This window comes from Tachyglossus aculeatus, chromosome 10 (assembly GCF_015852505.1).
Source record: "Tachyglossus aculeatus isolate mTacAcu1 chromosome 10, mTacAcu1.pri, whole genome shotgun sequence".
Classification (NCBI taxonomy): domain Eukaryota; kingdom Metazoa; phylum Chordata; class Mammalia; order Monotremata; family Tachyglossidae; genus Tachyglossus; species Tachyglossus aculeatus.
In genome coordinates, this window is record NC_052075.1 from 58764149 (window position 1) to 58783968 (window position 19820).

The 19820-nt window shown below is 49.3% G+C and overlaps 3 protein-coding genes across 3 annotated transcripts; all 3 read left to right on the top strand.

Moving 5' to 3' along the window:
• Positions 1-2871: 2871 nt before the first annotated feature.
• On the top strand, positions 2872-3810 carry LOC119933622 (olfactory receptor 6C75-like). The gene has a single exon (XM_038753174.1). The coding sequence runs from the start codon at positions 2872-2874 to the stop codon at positions 3808-3810; it is 939 nt and encodes a 312-aa protein (XP_038609102.1).
• Positions 3811-8418: 4608 nt separating this feature from the next.
• On the top strand, positions 8419-9441 carry LOC119932939 (olfactory receptor 6C75-like). Its single transcript, XM_038752063.1, has one exon. The coding sequence runs from the start codon at positions 8419-8421 to the stop codon at positions 9439-9441; it is 1023 nt and encodes a 340-aa protein (XP_038607991.1).
• Positions 9442-18659: 9218 nt separating this feature from the next.
• On the top strand, positions 18660-19598 carry LOC119933609 (olfactory receptor 6C76-like). The gene has a single exon (XM_038753160.1). The coding sequence runs from the start codon at positions 18660-18662 to the stop codon at positions 19596-19598; it is 939 nt and encodes a 312-aa protein (XP_038609088.1).
• Positions 19599-19820: the final 222 nt, after the last annotated feature.

Sequence of the window (19820 nt, forward strand, 5' to 3'; positions counted from 1 at the left end):
GGGACTGGAAGATGAGCCTCTCCCCTCCCCCAGGCCAAAACCGGAGTAACTCTCCCTCCCTAAGGAAGAACTCAGACAGGTTGCCTGCGTCTCTGCAGTCCCCGCTTCATCTCTGGGCGCTGAGCCCCCCGCCCTGCCCTCCAAGGTCCCTCCGGCCCCATTCTCTACGGGCGTCGGTCTCCACTGGCTGTCACCGAGGGGAACGGGGTAAGCTCATTACTGCTCTTGACGCCTGGCACCGATCCATGGAGCTCGTCGTGAACAGAGCGGATAAAACCAGCCTGGCTCCTGCCACGTTGGTCTTGAGACTCACCCGCCTCCCCACACGGAGAATTGGGGTCCCTGGCTGTGGCTGTTGGAATCCAGGCCATAAAGCGACTGAAACTTCTCCTCTGGCCACCGTCCCCTGTTGCTCTTGCCTTATTTGTCATTGCCCTTATGCTTCCGTCGCCAGCCCTCTGCCCAATTATGCTTAGATGGGAAGCCTTTCAGGGACCGTGTCTAATTCTCCCCTGGGTAATGTTTCCAGTGCTAAGTGCAATGCTTTGCCCCATTGGTACTCCTTGCTCTGTTGCTGGAGGAGGGAGGGGACCTCCTGTCTGTGATCTCTGAGAGCCTTTCTTGTTCCCTGAGAGTCTGAAGCGTGGGAAGGTCAGCTGGGCTGGGCACTTTCTCTCTAGGTTCCGGATCAGATCTTCTCTTGAAAGTGCGGTGGGGGCAAAGGAAGGGGCTGACCTTAGGATGGCCTGGGTCGGGTCCCCCGGGAAAGGGTCTGCTTGTTGAGGAGCCAGGAGGAGGGGGCCGGCTATAGGGAAGACGCCCAGATTTGAATAGGTTAAAGAATGCTCCCTGATCAAGACCCTTCTTCTTCTGGTGCAGGTACAGCACGTTGGCTTCGAAGGGTATCGAGTGCTGTCTTCTGGGTTCACCTTCTGAGGGGTGCCATCAGGGACCTGATCATCGGGAAAGTGAGTCTGTCCCTATTCTCCTCCCTGCTCTTCCCTGCTCTTCCCCTTCATCATCCTCTCCCCGAAAGGGTGTGTGAACTTCATGGGAGCTGACTCTTGTGCCCTCCTGTCACTGGGACACACACATGCATTTTATCCATTAGTCGGGATGACAATGAATATGAATTATCATTATTATTTTTATCATCATTATTGTTTTTATTTCTGTGGCTGTTGTTATTGTTTTTGTTATGGTATTTAATAAGCACTTACTGTTTGCTGAGTGCTTGGATAGATGCATGGTTATGCTATCAGACACAGTTCCTGACTCACACGGGCTTCACCACTTTATCCCCATTTTACAGAGGAGAAAGTGGAGGCCCAGAGTAGTGAAAGGGCTTCTCCGACGTCATGCAGCAGGCCAGAGACAGAGTTGGAATGAAAACCCAGGTTTCCCAGAACCTTGCCCCAAGCTGTGATCCTTAAATTAACGAGTCCTGTTCATATCTCCTGGTCCAGGGCAGGCCATCAGCCTGAGTAAAGCCAGTGAGCAGAAGCCATGGGCATCTCCCCATTCAGGGGTAGGGGGCGTCTCCTGCGACGATGTCATTCCACAGAGAACAGGAGGAAGATCTTACCCACCCTAGAGATCCCAGGCTCCCTGTTAGAGAATTTTTTCCAGTGGGATCAGTCATCACATCTTGCCTGTGAAGTGGTTGTCTTTACTCATCTGCAGAAGGCAGAACAACCTAATGAAAAGAGTACGGGTCTGGGAGTCAGGAGGCCTGGCTTCTAGTCAAAATTCTTCCTCTGGCCTATGGGCTGACCCTGGGCAAACATCTCATCACTCTGAACCTCAGCTTTCTCCTCTATAAAATGAGGATAAAATAGACTATACGCCTCATGAGGGACAGAAATTGGGTCCGATCTGACCATTCGAATCTACCTCAGTACTTCAGGCTGTGCGTAGCACATAGGGCGTGCTTTATTGATGCTGTAACTAATTTATCAATTGCACAGGGTAATTCCTGAACCGTGTAGAACTGCTGCTCGATAGGAAAGGAAACCATAGAAGTGGAGGAGGTGTGTAACCAGGAGCAGGAGGAGGGCGAAGAGGGGATAACGAATATAGAAGAAGGGAGAAAAAGGAAGAAGAGGCATAATGGGAGGAAGAAGGCGAGGGGGAAGTTGAGAACGAGATGTAAGATGAGAAGAAAGAGGAGGAAGAGAAGAAGGAAGTAAAGGGAAGAGGAGGTAGAGGAGAAAGTGTAATAAGAGGAGGAAAAAGAGAAAGAAGAGGAGGAGGAGGTAAATGAAAAAGAGGGAAGAGAAAGAAAAAGAGAAGGAGGAGGAGGAGGAGGGAGGAGGAGGGAGGTGAGGGAAGGTAGTGGTGTGCATCTTTGGCCCCGTTTCCTAGAGGCCCACCTGCCCCGCTCCAGGCTGTATAAATCATGGCCGCTGAATGTGACTACCAGATCCTGGTAGAAGCAGGACAGAAGGGCTGAAGCAGGCCGTCGAAAGAGTGAGAAATAAACTGAGAGATGGGAGCCAGAGAGAACTAGGCTGCTAGAAGAACGGGGAGCTTTCAGGGGACAGTGGGATCGCCTGGACTGTGAGCAGGGAAAGGGCCAGGGTGAAGAGCTGAACTAGAAGAGAGGTGTCAGACGGGTGCCCACTAGACTCGGGTGGATCGGCTGGTGTGGGACTGGCAACATTTTCCTACCGACACCCCTCTGACGACATTTTGCGTGGTTGGGTCGTGTGGCAACCGGACCCTGAACCTCTGACCATCCAGGGGAGGGGGAATCTCTCATTGGTTGGTCCATGGTCTCTTCTCCCCGTCTTAGGCTGTTCCTGCACCTGCCTTCAGCTCCCCTATCTCTCCCATTGCTTCTGCAGATTTGACTGACTGAACCAACCAACCATGGGAAACGGCACGGGGGTGACAGAGTTCATCCTCGTGGGACTCACAGATGACCGCCACCTGCAGGCTCTGATCTTCCTCGTCCTCTTTCTCACCTACGCAGTGAGCATCACCGGGAACCTGACCATCGTCACTCTAACCCTGGGGGACTCCCGCCTGCGCACCCCCATGTACTTCTTCCTAAGCAGTTTCTCCTTGCTGGAGATCGCCTTCACGTCCGCCTGCATTCCCCGGTTCCTGGTCACCATCGTCACCGGAGACAGAACCATTTCCTTTTCCAGTTGTTTCACTCAGCTGTTCTTCATCATATTCCTGGGGGTGACAGAGTTCTTCCTCCTGACAGTCATGTCCTACGACCGCTACGTCGCCATCTGCAGGCCCCTGCACTACACGACCGTCATGAGCAGGGGCGTCTGCGCTATTCTGGTCCTCAGCTCTTTTCTCTCCAGTTATCTGATCGTGTTCCCACCGGTTGTGATGGTCGCCCGCCTGGACTTCTGCGACTCCAACATTCTCAACCACTTCCTCTGTGATTCTTCCCCACTGATGGGACTCTCGTGCACAGACACCCGCTTCCTGGAGCTGATGGCTTTCCTCTTGTCCTTAGGGACGCTCCTGGTCACCCTGGCACTAATGACCGCGTCCTACACGGCCATCCTCCGCACCATCTTGAGACTGCCCTCCGCTCAGCAGCGGAGAAAGGCCTTTTCCACCTGCTTCTCCCACATGGTCGTGGTCTCCATTACATACGGCAGTTGCATCTTCATATACATCAAACCATCCGCCAAGGACAGAGTGGAACTGAACAAGGGGGTGTCGGTGCTCACCACTTCTGCTGCCCCCATGCTGAACCCCTTCATCTACACCCTGCGGAACGAGCAGGTCAAGCAGGCCTTCAGGGCCCTGGTGCAACGGGTTGGGTTTTCCTCCAGAAAGTGAGGGCTCACCTGAGATAAAATACCACAGGGAAATCTGCAGGAGTTGCAAAAGGTCGACCACAGAAACTCTGTGCCTGTACATTAGCCTAATGCTTCATTTGCTGCCTGACAAACAGGACCTGGCTGTTCTCCAGCCCTCTCTGTGCCCCCACATCTGACCTCCTTGAGATCCCTATCCTGGCCAGGTCTCCCTGCTACCCTAGCAATTCTGCCTTCCACCATTCAGAGGGGAATGTTGCCCTTTCCTTCCACGAGATAGAGACGTTCCGAGGTTTACTCTGCAGGGGTCGGTGCCAAAACCGATGGAGTACCACAGATGTAATATGATGTGTGTGGTTTTTTTTCTCCTTCCCCTGGCTCCACACCCTTTCTCCGGCCATGAGCTCCCTCATATTTCATACGTGCCAGACAACCATTCTCTGTCTTAAAAGCCCTTCTGAAATTCCTCTTCGTCCAGGAGTTCTTCCCCATTTATTTTTTTTAACTTAGGTCTCACCCTGCTAGCTACCACCTCAGCACTTATTCAATTCCAGCAACCCATATCACTTCTGTTCATATCAATTTAATCTCTCCCAGTTAATCTCCCTTCATCTTAAATTGACTCAACTCTAGCACAGATGACCTTATTTAACGCCATCTTCATCACTTGTGCATTTATTCCACTGTGTAATCAATTTTTTAATCAGACCATTCTAGTGGTAAATTATTATTATTACTATTATTATTGTTATTATCCTTATTGTTGTTGTATTTGTTGATTGCTTACTGGGTGACAAACTCTGCACTAAGCACTAGGGTAAGTACCAATACATCAAGTCAGATGCGGTCCCTGTTCTACACTAAGCTCACAGTCTAAATTGGAGGTAGAACAGATTTTGAATCCCCATGGCAAAGCTAAGGAAAGTGAGGCAGAGAAAAGTTAAGTGACACAAGGTTACACAGCAGAGCAGGGATTAGAATCTGGGTCCTGGGATTTACAGCCAGTGCTATTTCTCATTTTTCTCAAACTTTTCTTCCCCATTAGACTGCAATATTCTTGAGGAGAAGGGGCATGTTTGTCGATTCTATTGCAGTATCTCAATAATTTGGCACTTCTCAGTAAGCACTCAGTAAATACCACTGAAAGGTTGATTGATTGGGTAAGGAATAGTACACTTCACTTTTGTCTGGAGGAGCTCACAACTACTACTACTACTATTACTACTACTACTACTACTACTCCTCCTACTACTACTACTACTACTACTACTACTACTACTACTACTACCACTATTACTACTACTACTCCTACTGTATGGGATCTCCTATTTAAGCCCTTACTTTCCCATAAGTATACCTACCCATTTTATCCATAATTCATTTTGGGTCTGTTTCCTGGCTAGATTGTAAACTCCTTGTCTCCTACTTCTATTCTGGTTGTTCTGGTTTGTTTGTTTTTATTTAGTCAGCGTTTAGCAAGGAGCTCTGCACACAGGTAATGCTACAGATGGATTGGGATTATGTGTTTTCCTCCTTGGAACGGTTGGGAAAAAAACTGGTGGCTGTGAATCCCCGAGGGCGGTTCCTGGGTGGGACCAGTGCTGATATTAACACCTAGATTCCAGGCACAAAGTCATTCGTTCATTTAATCATATTTATTGAGCGCTTACTATGTTGAGAGCACTGTACTAAGCGCTTGGAAAGTACAGTTCAGCAACAAATGGCTGAAGCCAGAAAGCAGGGCCCAGCCAGAAGGTTCTATTTTAGGGTGGGCAGCATGGGACTGGCAGATGAGCCTCTCCCCTCCCCCAGGCCAAAACCGGCGTATCTCTCCTTCCCTAAGGAAGAACTCATCCAGGTTACCTGCGTCTCTGCAGTCCCCGCTTCATCTCTGGGCGCTGAGCCCCCCGCCCTGCCCTCCGAGGTCCCCACGGCCCCATTCTCTACGGGCCCCGGTCTCCACTGGCTGTCACCGAGGGGAACGGTGTAAGCTCATTACTGCTCTTGACGCCTGGCACCGATCCATGGAGCTCGTCGTGAACAGAGCGGATAAAACCAGCCTGGCTCCTGCCACGTTGGTCTTGAGAGTCACCGCCTCCCCACACGGAGAACTGGGGTCCCTGGCTGTGGCTGCTGGAATCCGGGCCATAAAGAGACTGAAACTTCTCCTCTGGCCACCGTCCCCCTGTTGCTCTTGCCTTATTTGTCATTGCCCTTATGCTTCCGTCGCCAGCCCTCTGCCCAATTATGCTTAGATGGGAAGCCTTCCAGGGACCATGTCTAATTCTCCCCTGGGTAATTTTCCCAGTGCTAAGTGCAATGCTTTGCCCCATTGGTACTCCTTGCTCCGTTGCTGGAGGAGGGAGAGGACCTCCTGTCTGTGATCTCTGAGAGCCTTTCCTGTTCCCCGAGGGTCTGAAGCGTGGGAAGGTCAGCTGGGCTGGGCGCTTTCTCTCTAGGTCCCGGATCGGATCTTCTCTTGGAAGTGCGGTGGTGACAAAGGAAGGGGGGTTTACCTTAGGATGGCCTGGGGCGGGTCCCCCGGGAAAGGGTCTGCTTGTTGAGGAGCCAGGAGGAGGGGACCGGCTATAGGGAGGATGCCCAGACTTGGATAGGTTAAAGAGTGCTCCCTGGTCAAGACCCTTCTTCTTCTGGTGCAGGAACAGCACGTTGGCTTCGAAGGGTATCGAGTGCTGTCTTCTGGGTTCACCTTCTGAGGGGTGCCATCAAGGACCTGATCCTCAGGAAAGTGAGTCTGTCCCTATTCTCCTCCCTGCTCTTCCCTGCTCTTCCCCTTCATCATCCTCTCCCTGAAAGGGTGTGTGGACTTCGTGGGAGCTGACTCTTGTGCCCTCCTGTCACTGGGACACACACATGCATTTTATCCATTAGTCGGGATGACAATGAACATGAATTATCATTATTATTTTTATCATCATTATTGTTTTTATTTCTGTGGCTGTTGTTATTGTTGTTGTTATGGTATTTAATAAGCACTTACTGTTTGCTGAGTGCTTGGATAGATGCATGGTTATGCTATCAGGCACAGTTCCTGACTCACACGGGCTTCACCACTTTATCCCAATTTTACAGAGGAGAAAGTGGAGGCCCAGAGTAGTGAAAGGGCTTCTCCGACGTCATGCAGCAGGCCAGGGACAGAGTTGGAATGAAAACCCAGGTTTCCCAGAACCTTGCCCCAAGCTGTGATCCTTAAATTAACGAGTCCTGTTCATATCTCCTGGTCCAGGGCAGGCCATCAGCCTGAGTAAAGCCAGTGAGCAGAAGCCATGGGCATCTCCCCGTTCAGGGGTAGGGGCGTCTCCTGCGATGATGTCATTCCACAGAGAACAGGAGGAAGGTCTTACCCCCAACCTAGAGATCCCAGGCTCCTTGTTAGAGAATTTTTCCAGTGGGGTCAGTCATCACATCTTGCCTGTGAAGGGGTTGTCTTTACTCTTCTGCAGGAGGCAGAACAACCTAATGAAAAGAGTACGGGTCTGGGAGTCAGGAGGCCTGGCTTCTAGTCAAAATTCTTCCTCTGGCCTACGGGCTGACCCTGGGCAAACATTTCATCGCTCTGAACCTCAGCTTCCTCCTCTATACAATGAGGATAAGATAGACTAGGAGCCCCATGAGGGACAGAAATTGGGTCCGATCTGACCATTCGAATCTACCTCAGTACTTCAGGTGGTGCTTAGCACATAGGGCGTGCTTTGTTGATTCTGTAACTGATTCATCAATTGCACAGGAAAATTCTTGAACCGTGTATAACTGCTGCTCAATAGGAAAGGAAAACCAGAGAAGTGGAGGAGGTGTATGGCCAGGAGCAGGAGGAGGAGGGGGAAGAAGAGACAAGGAATATGGAAGAACGGAGGAAGAGAAAGAAGAGTCATAATGGGAGGAAGAAAGTGAGCGGGAAGAGGAGAACGAGAAGAGGAGAAGAGAAAGGAGGAAGAGAAGGAGGAAGAAAAAGGAGAAGGAGGTAGAGGAGAAAGCGTAATGAGAGGAGGAAAAAGAGGAAGAGGAGGTAAATGAGAAAGAAGGAGGAGAAGGAAAAGGAGAAGGAGGAAGGAGGAGGGAGGTAATGGAAGGTAGTAGTCCACACCTTTGGCCCCATTTCCTAGAGGCCCCCTTGCCCCGCCCCAGGCTGTATGAATCATGGCCGCTGAAAGTGACTACCAGATCCTGGTAGAAGCAGACAGAAGAATAGAAGCAGGCAGTAGAAAGATTGAGAAATAAACTGAGAGGTGGGAGCCAAAGAGAACTAGGCTGCCAGAAGAACGGGGATCTTTCAGGGGACAGTGGGATCGCCTATACTGTGGACAGGGGAAGAGACAGGGTGGAGAGCTTAACTAGAAGAGAGGGGTCAAACGGGTGCCCACTAGACTCGAGTGGAACGGCTGGAGTGAAACTGTCAACATTTTTCTACCAAACCCCCTCTGACCACAGTAAGCATGGTTGGGTCATGTGGCAACCGGACCCTGAACCTCAGACCATCCAGGGGAGGGGGAATCGCTAGTTCGTTGGCCCATGGGCTCTTCTCCCCGTCTTAGGCTGTTCCTGTACCTGCCCTCAGCTCCCCCATCTCTCCCATTGCTTCTGCAGATTTGCCTGACTCCACCAATCAACCATGGGAAACGGCACCGGGGTGACAGAGTTCATCCTCTTGGGGCTCACAGATGACCCCCACATGCAGGCTCTGCTCTTTCTTGTCCTCTTTTTTACCTACGCAGTAGGCATCATCGGTAACCTGACCATTGTCACTCTAACCCTGCTGGACTCCCGCCTCCACACCCCCATGTATTTCTTCCTGCGCAGTTTATCCTTGCTGGAGATAGGCTTCACGTCTGCCTGCATTCCCAGTTTCCTTGTCACCATCGTCACCGGAGACAGAACCATTTCCTTTTCCAACTGCTTCACTCAGCTGTTCTTCTTCCTCTTCCTGGGGGTGACCGAATTCTTCCTCCTGGCCGCCATGTCCTACGATCGCTATGTTGCCATCTGCCGGCCCCTTCACTACACGACCATCATGAGCCGGAGCGTATGCTGCCTGCTGGTCCTCTGCTCTTTTCTCTCCAGTTATCTGATCGTGTTCCCACCGGTTGTGATGGTCGCCCGGCTAAACTTCTGTGACTCCAACATAATCAACCACTTCATCTGTGATTCTTCCCCACTTTTGGGGCTCTTATGCACAGATACCCGCTTCCTGGAGCTGATGGCTTTCCTCTTATCCTTGGGGACGCTCCTTGTTACCTTGGTGCTAATGACTGCGTCCTACACAGCCATCGTCCGTGCAATCCTGAGGCTGCCCTCTGCCCAGCAGAGAAGAAAGGCCTTTTCCACCTGCTCCTCCCATATGGTCGTGGTCTCCATCACATATAGTAGTTGCATCTTCATGTACATCAAACCGTCTGCTAAGGACAGGGTGGAACTGACCAAGGTGGTGGTGGTGATCAATACTTCTGTGGTCCCCATTCTAAACCCCTTCATCTACACCCTGCGGAACAAGCAGGTCAAGCAGGCCATCAGGGATCTGGTGCACGGGATTGGGTTTTCCTCCAGGAAGAGAGGGCTCATCTGCAATAAAATACCTCAGGAAAATCTGCAGGAGTCAAGGAAGGTCGACCGCAGAGATTCTGTGCCTGTACATTAGCCTAATGCTTCATCTGCTACCCGACAAACAAGACCTGGTCGTTTTCCAGTCCTCTGTGCACCCCCACACCAGCCCTTCTGTAAATCCCTCCTCTGGCCAGGTTCCACCTGCAGCTCCACCCCTTCTGTCCTAGTCCATTCAGAGGGGAATCTTGCCTTCTCCCTCCAAATGTTAGAGATGTGACAAGGTTTGCCCTGCACATCGGTGCCGAAGCTGATGGAGTACCACAGGTACAATATGTGTGGTGTTTTTTTCCAAATCTCTTTCCATGTCCTAGCTAAGTGAGTTCTTGCACCTAGATCTTTGATGTCACCTGTCGGCGGCGCGGGGGGGAACCTAAGGCTCAGCATGGCTCAGTGGAAAGAGCCCGGGCTTTGGAGTCAGAAGTCATGGGTTCAAAACCCGGCTCCGCCAATTGTCAGCTATGTGACCTTCGGCAAGTCACTTAACTTCTCTGGGCCTCAGTTACCTCATCTGTAAAGTGGAGATGAAGACTGTGAGCCCCCCTTGGGACACCCTGATAACCTTGTAACCTCCCCAGCGCTTAGAACAGTGCTTTGCGCATAGTAGGCGCTTAATAAATGCCATCATCATCATCATTATTATTATTATGGCTCCTATTGCTCCACCTTTTCACTCCACTTTCCTCTTCCCCACTCACTTCTACCCTTTTGATCTCCCCATCTCACTCCCACTTCCTCTCATCTCAGCACGTATGCATGTGCAAACATTAGATTTAATTATAGTGATATAGTCTAATTTGGGCAGACATTTCAGCAGTCATTAGAGAACCAGTGTAGTCTAGTCGATAGGGCAGGGGCTTGAGAGTCAGAAGGACCTAGGTTCTAATCCCGGCTCTGCCACTTGTATGCTGTGTGATTTTAGGCGTGTCACTTCACATCTCCGTGTCTCAGTTAACTCAACTGTAAAATGCAGATTAAGACTGTGAGCCCCAAGTGGGACAGGGACTGTGTCCAAGTTAATTCATTTGCATGTACTCCAGAGTTTACCTCAGTGTCTGGCAAAAACCATTAAAAAAACAGCATTCCAATCTGTCCTATTTGTTCTGCTTCCTTCCTGATCCTTCTTCTTACTCTGACTCCCATTCTTTGGAAATCATCTCTCTCTGTCTCCCCTATTCGATAGGAAATGCCTGGATAGCAGGAACTCTGTGTCTTTCTTTAGTTGTGCCCTCCCAAGCACTTAGCATAGTGGCTAGAACTCAGTCTTTAGGCAGTTACTGGATTCCAACTGATTAAGGGATTTCTTATCACTCGGTATGCCCTCAATTAATTCAAATAAATTGATTGATGGATTGCTTTGCTCTCAGTAGATGCTCAATAAATACCATCTGATTGACTGATGGATTGTTTTGCACTCTCTAGGCTCTCAATAAATGCCACGAAATATTTGAGCATTCAGTGCTCAATAAATGCCATTGAATGTCTGATTGGCCAGTTGATTAAATAATTGTTAGACCTGACATCCTCTTGTGCAGTGGCATCTCGATACAAGAGTAGAGGTACTACAAGGATGTTGAGTTTCGTGGGGGGGGTGTAGGGAGCACTAAGCCCAGAGAGACACAGCAGAATACTTCACCACCTCTGGACCTAACAGAAGGGAGAAGGGAGATTCCCATTGCTCCACCTCGCCACTCTCCTCTTGATTACCTGGACTAGGGATTAATGGTTTGGAATGGCTGTGCCTGTGCCCCATCCCTCTGGACGTGACTCCAATCCGGGTATTACGCGTTCACAGCCAGAGTCACCAAAACATCTATCATTCAGTAGTGTCTCCCGACTTACACCTGGGGATACTTTCATTAGTCTCACAATTGGTACCCATGTGCCTACTAGGAACCAATGAGAATAAAACCCCCACTCTTGCTTCTATAGTACATAGAGAAGTCCATCTCCTTTCGTAGGGGTCTTAACGGTCTCCCCTACTGTAAGCCTACTCCATCCTAAGACTGCCCTCTGCCCAGAAGAGAAGAAAGGCTTTTTCCATCTTCTCCTCCCATAGTGGTCATGGTCTCCGTCATATACATCAGCTGCATCTTTATGTACATCAAATTTTCCATCCAGTACAGGGTGGACCTGACCAAGGGGGTAGGGGTGTTCAATACCTCCGTGGCCCCTATGCTGAACCCTTCATCTACCTCCTGCAAAACAGAAGGCTTTCAGGGATCTGGAGCACCGGGTTGGGTTTTCCTCTGGGAAGTGAGATGAGGCAAGGTGAGATGGAGAAGTCAAGCCACACAGGGAGCCACAGTATTCCAGTCAATCAACCGATGGTATTTATTGAGCACTTATTGTGTGCTTATTGAGCTAAGCGCTTGGGAGAGTACAGCACAATGACTTGGTAGACACGTTTCCAGTTTACAAGGAACTTACAGTTTAGATGGGGGAGACAGTCATTAATAGCAATGATGGTATTTGTTAAGAGCTTACTATGTGCCAGGCACTGTTCTAAGCGCTGTGTTCTAATCGCTTGGACAGATACAAGGTAATCAGGTTGTCCCACATGGGGCTCACAGTCTTAATACCCATTTTACGGCCGAGGAAACTGAGGCACAGTGAAGTTAAGTGGCTTGCCCATGGTCGCACAGCGACAAGTGGTGGAGTCTGAATTAGAACCCATGTCCTCTGACTCCCAAGCACGTGCTCTTTCCACTAAACCACGCTGCTTCTCTAATACAATAACATTAATATAAAAAATAAATTACTGATATGTATATTAGTGCTGTGATGCTGAGGGTGTGTGACAATTACATGCTTAAAGGGTGCAGATCGAGGAGGATAGGTGATACCAAAGGTTCTCCAATAAAACATCAAGCATTGTAAGCTTTTATTTGAATCACTTCAATCCTGTTGTTTTAATATCTTGATCAAACACTGGCTAGAAAAACTAGAGTAGCAAGGCGCATAACTCCAAACACACTTGTAAACCGTAAAATGGGGACAAAATACCTTTCCTAGAGTTCTACCCAGCAAAATTATCCAACTTATCTCTACAGTTCCTTTCATTCCAACCATTCCACCAGGCTGACCTGCCTACAGCTCCTCCATTAGCTTTCCATTCTCTCTTCCTCGGTCAGCTGGGAGCTCCTTGTTGTCAAGGAACATGTCTCGACCAGTCAATCAATCAATAGTTTGACTGAGCACCAACTGGATGCAGAACACTTTACTGAGCTCTTGGGAGAGGACAACAGAATTGGTAGACACAATCCCTGCCCTCAAGACGTTTGTAACCCTGGACAAAAGACAGATACTACAATTGATTACAAGTAGGAAGAGGTGATAGAGAATGACGATGTGAGTATGTTTAAACATATACTTAGCTGATTTGGGAATATTAAAGTGACAGTTGGTGGAATAAGAGATCAGGGAAGAAATTAATCGGATCTAGCACGTCCACTGAAGTTTCCAAGTGGTTAGTACAGTACACTGCACTGTGAACTGAATGAAGGAGATGTGTCGAGGATAACACCAATGTTATGGGCTTGTGTGAAAGGGAGGATGCTAATCGAACAAATATATTTAATCCAACATAAATACATTAGTACTAAGGAGGAAGTAAATAAATCCATATGTGCTAGAATTGGCTGAAGGAATGATATGGCCTGGAGGGTGACAAATTAATTGGAGAAAGCTGTGGTCAACGTGGGGAGAACTGTGGTTTGTCTGACATGGGAGAGAAGAGAGTTCCAGGTCTCCCCACTGCTCAAATCCTTCCAAGGGTTGCCCATTCCTGTCTACATCAAGCAGAAACTCCTGACCATGAGTTTCAAGGCTATCTCTCAGCATTCTCGCTCTTTTGCTTATACATTCTCTTCTCCCACTACACCCTAGTTTTCACTCTTCACGACTTCCAAACTAATAGCCTTGCCTCATTTTCAACTCTCTCAGGCTCCATGCCCTTTCTCATGTTTTGAATTCCCTCCCATTTCATACTTGCCATACTTCTGAAATCCCTCTTCTTCCAGGAGTTCTTCCCCATTTTTTTTCTTTTACCTAGGTCTCATCTTCCTAATTACCACCTCAGCATTTATTCAAACCTAGCTATCCATACCACTTTTGATCATATCAATTTAGTCTTAGTCACTCTCCCAGTATTTTAAGATGAGCCAACACTAGCACATATGACTTTATTAAACTTATCTTCAGCACTTATTCATCTTTATTCAAATGTACATTCAATTATTCATTCATTCATTCATTCAATCAATCGTATTTATTGAGCACTTACTGTGTGCAGAGCACCATACTCAGCACTTGGAAAATACAATTCAGGCAACATGTAGAAACAGTCCCTACCCAACAATGGGCTCACAGTCTAGAAGGGGGAGACAGACAGCAAATCAAAACAAGTAGACAGGTGTCAATATCATCAGACTGAATTATATACACACATCATTAATGAAATAATTAGAGTAATAAGCATGTATAAATATACACAAGTGCTGCGGGGAGAGGTAGAGGTAGTGCAGCGGGAGGGGTGGGGACGATAGGGAGGGGAGGAGGAGCAGAGGATGGGGACTCAGTCTGGGAAGGCCTTCTGGAGGAGGTGATCTCTCAATAGACCTTTATTTAAACTGACCACTCTAGTGGTAAATTATTATTGCATTCGTTATTATCCTTATTGTTGTTGCATTTGCTAATCGCTTATTGGGTACCAGACACTGTATTAGGTACCGGAATAGGTACAAGACCAGCAAGTTAGATTCAGTTCCTATTTTACACTAAGATCACAGTCTAAATTGGAGGTAGAACAGGCTTCAAATCCCCTTGGAATAGCTAAGGAAAGTGAGGCAGAGAGAAGTTAAGTGACTTGCCCAAGGTTACACAGCACACAAGTAGTCGAGTAGAGATTAGAACCTGGTTCCTGTGACTTCCAGGCCTGTGCTCTTTCACTAGGCAACATTGCTTTTTCTTCTCATACCTTCCTTCCTCGTTAGATTGAAATATCCTTGTGGACAGGGTACATGTCTATTTACTCTATTGTACTCTCTGAGTAATTTGGCACCTCTCAATAACCACTCTGTAAATATCGCTAACCGGCTGATTGTGTAAGGAATAGTACAGCTCACTGTTCCCAGGAGGCCCTCATGATTAATACGATTATAGTATGTGATCGTCCATTTAAGCCCTTACTTTCCCATAAATATATCTTACTATTTTATCCGTTAATTCATTTTGTGCCTCATTCCCTGTTAGATTGTAAACTCCTTGAGGCGAGACATCCTGCCTTCTACATCTATTTTTTTGTTTGTTTATACTTTCTCAGTGTTTAGCACAGAGGTTTGGACACCGTATATGCTGCTGATGGATTCGTATTATGTGATTTCCTCCTGGAAGGCCTTGGGAAAGAACTGGTGGCTGGGGAGGGCCAGTGTTGATGGAGTCAGAAAGTGGGGCCCAACCAGAAGGTGCTAATGTAGGGTGGGGCAGCCCCGGGGTGACGGATGAGCCTCTCCCCTCCCCAAGGCTAAAGATGGAGTCGCTGTCCCTTCCTGGAGAAGACCTCAGCCAAGGTTTCCAGGCTGGGTCCCTGCAGTCTCGGCTTCATCTCTGAGTGCTGAGCCACCGATTCTGCCCTCCGAGGTCCCCCCGGTCCCGTTCTCCACGGGCACTAGTCTCAACTGGCCACCACCGAGAATAATGATGCAGACTCCTTAGTGCTCCTGAGCGCTGCTCCCCAAGGCCCGGCTGTGAGTCCTGGTCCCGTTCCCGGGAGGTGATCACAAACAGAGCAGATAAAAACCTGGGTGGCTCCTGTCACGCCAGCCTTCAGAGTCACCCGTCTCCCTGTGCAGAGAAATGGGTCTGTGGCTGTGGCTGTTGGAATCCGGGCCACGAGGAACTGAAACTTCTCCTCTGGCCACTTTCCCCTGCTGCTCTTGTCTTATTCGTCATTGCCTTTATGTTTCCCTCACCAGCCTTCTGCTCAATTATGCTTAGATAGGGAAGTTTCCAGGGACCGTGTTTAATTCTGCTCTGCGTAATTTTCCCAGCGTTTAGTGCAGTGCCAAGAGCGATTGTTACTCCTTGCTCCGGTGCTGGAGGAGGGAGGGGACCTCCTCTCTGTGATCTCTAAGAGTCCTTCCCACTCCCTGAGGGTCCGGAGCATGGGGAGGGAACTTGGGGTGGCCCCTGTCACGCAGGGTTCTGGATTGGATCTGGTCTCGGAAGAGCTGTGGGGACAAAGGGTGGGGAGCTGACCTAAAGCTGGCCTGGGGCTGGCCCCCTCTGAGAGGGTCTGCCTGACGAGGAGCCACAGGGAGCCGAGTCGGGGGAAGAAGGCCTGGATTTGGCGGGGTTGGAAAATGCTCCCTGGTCTCGACCCTCCCCTCTTCTGGTGTAGCATCAGCACACCGGCTTCAAGGAGGACCGAGCGCGGCCTTCTGAGTTCACCTTCTGAGGGTCGCCATCAGGGACCTGATCGCGGGAAAGTGAGTCTGTCCCTGCTCTCTTCTCTGCTCCTTCTGTTTTTATTTTCTTCATCTCTGAAACGTATGTGGAGCTCGTGTGTGCTGACTCGTGGGACTTTGCTTGCTCTGGAACCCTCACAGGTATTTTTCTTAATATTCGGGATGACACTGGAAATGAATTATCAATATTGTTCATTATTAACGCTATGATCATTGTAGCTGCTCTGGTTGCATTTGGTGTGGCTGTTGTTATGGCACATACTGAGCACTTGGGTACATTAATGGCTATCATTTCATATATAGTCCCTGTCCCACACTGGACTCAAACCTCATCCCCATTGTACATAGTAGAAAACATAAGACCAGAGAGGCGAAGGGATTTCTCTAAGGTCACACAGCAGGCAAGGGGCATATCTAGAATGAGAAGCCAGTCCTATGTTCCAACCCCTAAGCTATCCAGCCTCCTTCATGCCTTTCAGGTCAGAACAGGAGGCCAGTGGCCTGGGTAAAGCAGGTGAACGTGAGCCACTGGCATCTCCCTGAACAGGGTGAGGGGTGTCTCCTGGGAAGATGTCATTCCACACAGAATAGGAAGAAGAGCTAACCTCCACCGTGGAAACTCCGGGTCTCCTGTCAGTGGAGTTGCCCAGGCAGGTCACCATCAATTCTTGCCAGTGATGGACTGTCTTCAGTCTTTGGAAGGATGCAGAACAACCTAGTGAAAAGAGCACGGAATTGGGAGTTCTGCCTGGTTTCAAGTCCCAACTCTCCCTCTGGTTTATTGGCTAACGCTGGCCAAACACTTCACCACTCTGAGCCTCAGCTTCCTCCTCTGTAAATGGGGATAAGATAGTCTGTGAGCCCCCTGAGGAATAGAAATTGGGTCTGATCTGACCATGCTGAATCTAACTCTGAACTCCGAATGGTGCTTAGCACATAGGGCTCGCTTTGTTAATGCTCTAATTGATTAATCAATTACACAGGATTATTCATGGATCGGGTATAACCACCTCCCAATAGGAAGGAATACCAGACAAGTGGATAAGAAGGTGTATGACCATGAGCAGGAGGAGGAAGGAGAAGAGGAAGGGGGAATAAGGAATACAGAAGAAGGGAGGAAGAGAAAGAAGATGAGGGGACAAGAAGAACGAGACGTAAAAGGAGAAGAAAGAAGAAGAAGAGCTGGAGAAGGAGGAAAAAATGGGAAGAGGAGGTAAAAGAGGAAAAGTCGTAATGAGAGGAGGATCAGTCAGTCAGTCGATAGTATTTATTAAGCACTTACTGTGTGTAGATCACCATACTAAGCACTTGGGAAAGTACGCTATAACAAACTAAGACACATTCCCTGCCCACACACCGAGCTTACAGTCTAGAGGAGGAAATAGACAATATAAATAAAATTACAGATATGTACATAAGCGCTGTGGGACTGGGATACAAAATGGAGTGGAAGAAGGGGAAAGGAGGGCCTCTTAGAGGAGATGTGCCTTCAGTAAGGCTTCAAAAGTGGGGAGAAAAATAGCCTGAAAGATATGAAGAGAGAGGGCTTTCTAGGCCAGAAAGAAGATGTGGGCAAGAGATTCATGGTGAGAAGGTACAGTGAGGACAGCATTAGAGGAGCGAAGGGTGAGGGCTGGGTTGTAGAAGGAGAGTATTAAGGAGCGATAGGAGAGGGCAAGATGATTGAGTTCTTAAAAGCCGATGGTAAGGAGATTCTGTTTGATGTGGAGTTGGATGGGCAACTACTGATGGTTCCTGAGAAGTGAAGAAACACGGACTGGACGTTTTTGTAGAAAAATGATTCGGGTGGCAAACTGAAGTATGGCCCAGAGTGGGAAGAAGAAGCAGGGAGGTCAGTATGGAGGCTGATGCATTAATCAAGGAAGGATAGGATAAATGTTTGGACTAATGTGGCAGCAGTTTGGATGGAGGGAAAAGGGTGGATTTTAGCGATGTTGTGAAGGTCGAACAGAAAGAATTTAGTAATGAATTGAATGTGTGAATTGAATGAAAGAGAGAAGTCAAGGGTAATGCCAAGGTTACAGGCTTATGAGACAGGAAGGATGGTGGTGCTGTCTATAGTGATGGGAAAGTCGGAGAAAGGACAGGATTTTGGTGGGAAGATAAGGAGTTCTGTTTTAGACATGTCAGGTTTGAGGTGATGGTGGGACATCCAGGAAGAGATGTCTTGAAGGCAGGAGGAAATACAAGGCTGTAGAGAAGGAGAGAGACATGGACTGGAGATGGAGATTTGGAGAAGAAGGAGGAGGCAGAGAACGGGGAGGCTGGAGGGAGGTAATGGCTGGTAGTGGACCACATCTCTGGACCCGTTTCCTAGAGGCACCTCTAAGCTACATGGCTCAGTGCTACTTGATATGATTGCCTCAACCAGGCAGTAGCAGATAGAAGAGAAGAAGCAGACAGTCGAAAGAGTGTGGAATAAACAAAGAGGTGGGAGCCAGAGAGATCCTCGCTCCCAGAGGAAACATGAGCTTTGGCGGGGGGAGGGCTCACCCGTACCATGGGCTAAGAACCAGCACTAGGAAGGGCCGGTGGGTATCCTGGAGCAGAATCGGGGGAATTTTCCCATGCCCCTTCTGACCAAAGTATATAGAGTTTGGGTGTGCAGCAGCCGGACCCTGAACCTCTGACAGTCCAGGGGAGGGGGAATCGCCCGTTGGTAGGTCCATGGGCTCTTCTCTCCGTCTTAAACTATTCCTGCATCTGCCCTCAGCTCCCCCATCTCTCCCATTGCTCCTGCAGGTTCGGCTGATGCCACCAATCAACCATGGGAAACGGCACAGGGGTGACAGAGTTCATTCTCATGGGGCTCACAGATGACCCCCACCTACAGGCCCTGCTCTTCCTCGTCCTATTCCTCACTTATGCATTAAGCATCATCGGGAATCTGACCATCGTCATTCTAACGCTGCTAGACTCCCACCTCCGCACCCCCATGTACTTCTTCCTGTCCAGTTTCTCCTTGCTGGAGATGGCCTTCACGTCTGCCTGCATTCCCCGATTCCTGGTCTCCACTGTCACCGGAGACAGAACCATTTCCTTTTCCAACTGCTTCACCCAGCTCTTCTTCACTATCTTCCTGGGGGGGGCGGAGTTCTTTCTCCTGGCCGCCATGTCTTACGACCGCTACGTCGCCATCTGCCGGCCCCTACACTACACGACCGTCATGAGCCGGGGCGTCTGCACCTTTCTGGTCCTCTGCTCTTTTCTCTCCAGTTATCTGATCGTGTTCCCAGCGGTTGTGATGGGCGCCCGGCTAGACTTCTGCGACTCCAACATCCTCGACCACTTCGCCTGTGATTCTTCCTCACTGATGGGGCTCTCGTGCACAGACACAAGTTACCTGGAGCTGTTGGCTTTCCTCTTGTCCTTGGCGACGCTTCTGGTCACCCTAGCACTAATGACCGCGTCCTACACGGCCATTGTCCGCACCATCCTGAGGCTGCCCTCCGCTCAGCAGAGGAGAAAAGCCTTTTCCACCTGCTTCTCCCACATGGTCGTGGTCTCCATCACATATGGCAGTTGCATCTTCATGTATATCAAACCGTCAGCAAAGGACAGGGTGGAACTAACCAAGGGGGTGGCGGTGCTCAACACTTCCGTTGCCCCCATGTTGAACCCCTTCATCTACACCCTGCGGAACGAGCAGGTCAAACAGGCCTTCAGGGCCCTGGTGTACCGGGCTGGGTTTTCCTCCAGGAAGTGAGGGCTTATCTGCAATAAAATACCACAGGAAAATCTGCTGAAGTCGCAAACGGTCGACCACAGATACTCGGCGCCTCTACGTTCGACTAATGCTTCATCTGCTGTCCAACAAGCAGGACCTGTCCGTTCTCCAGCACTCAGTGTGCCTCCGCACCCGCCCTCCTGGAGATCCCTACCCTGGCCAGGTCTCTCTGCTACCCTAACCTTTCTGCCCTCCACCATT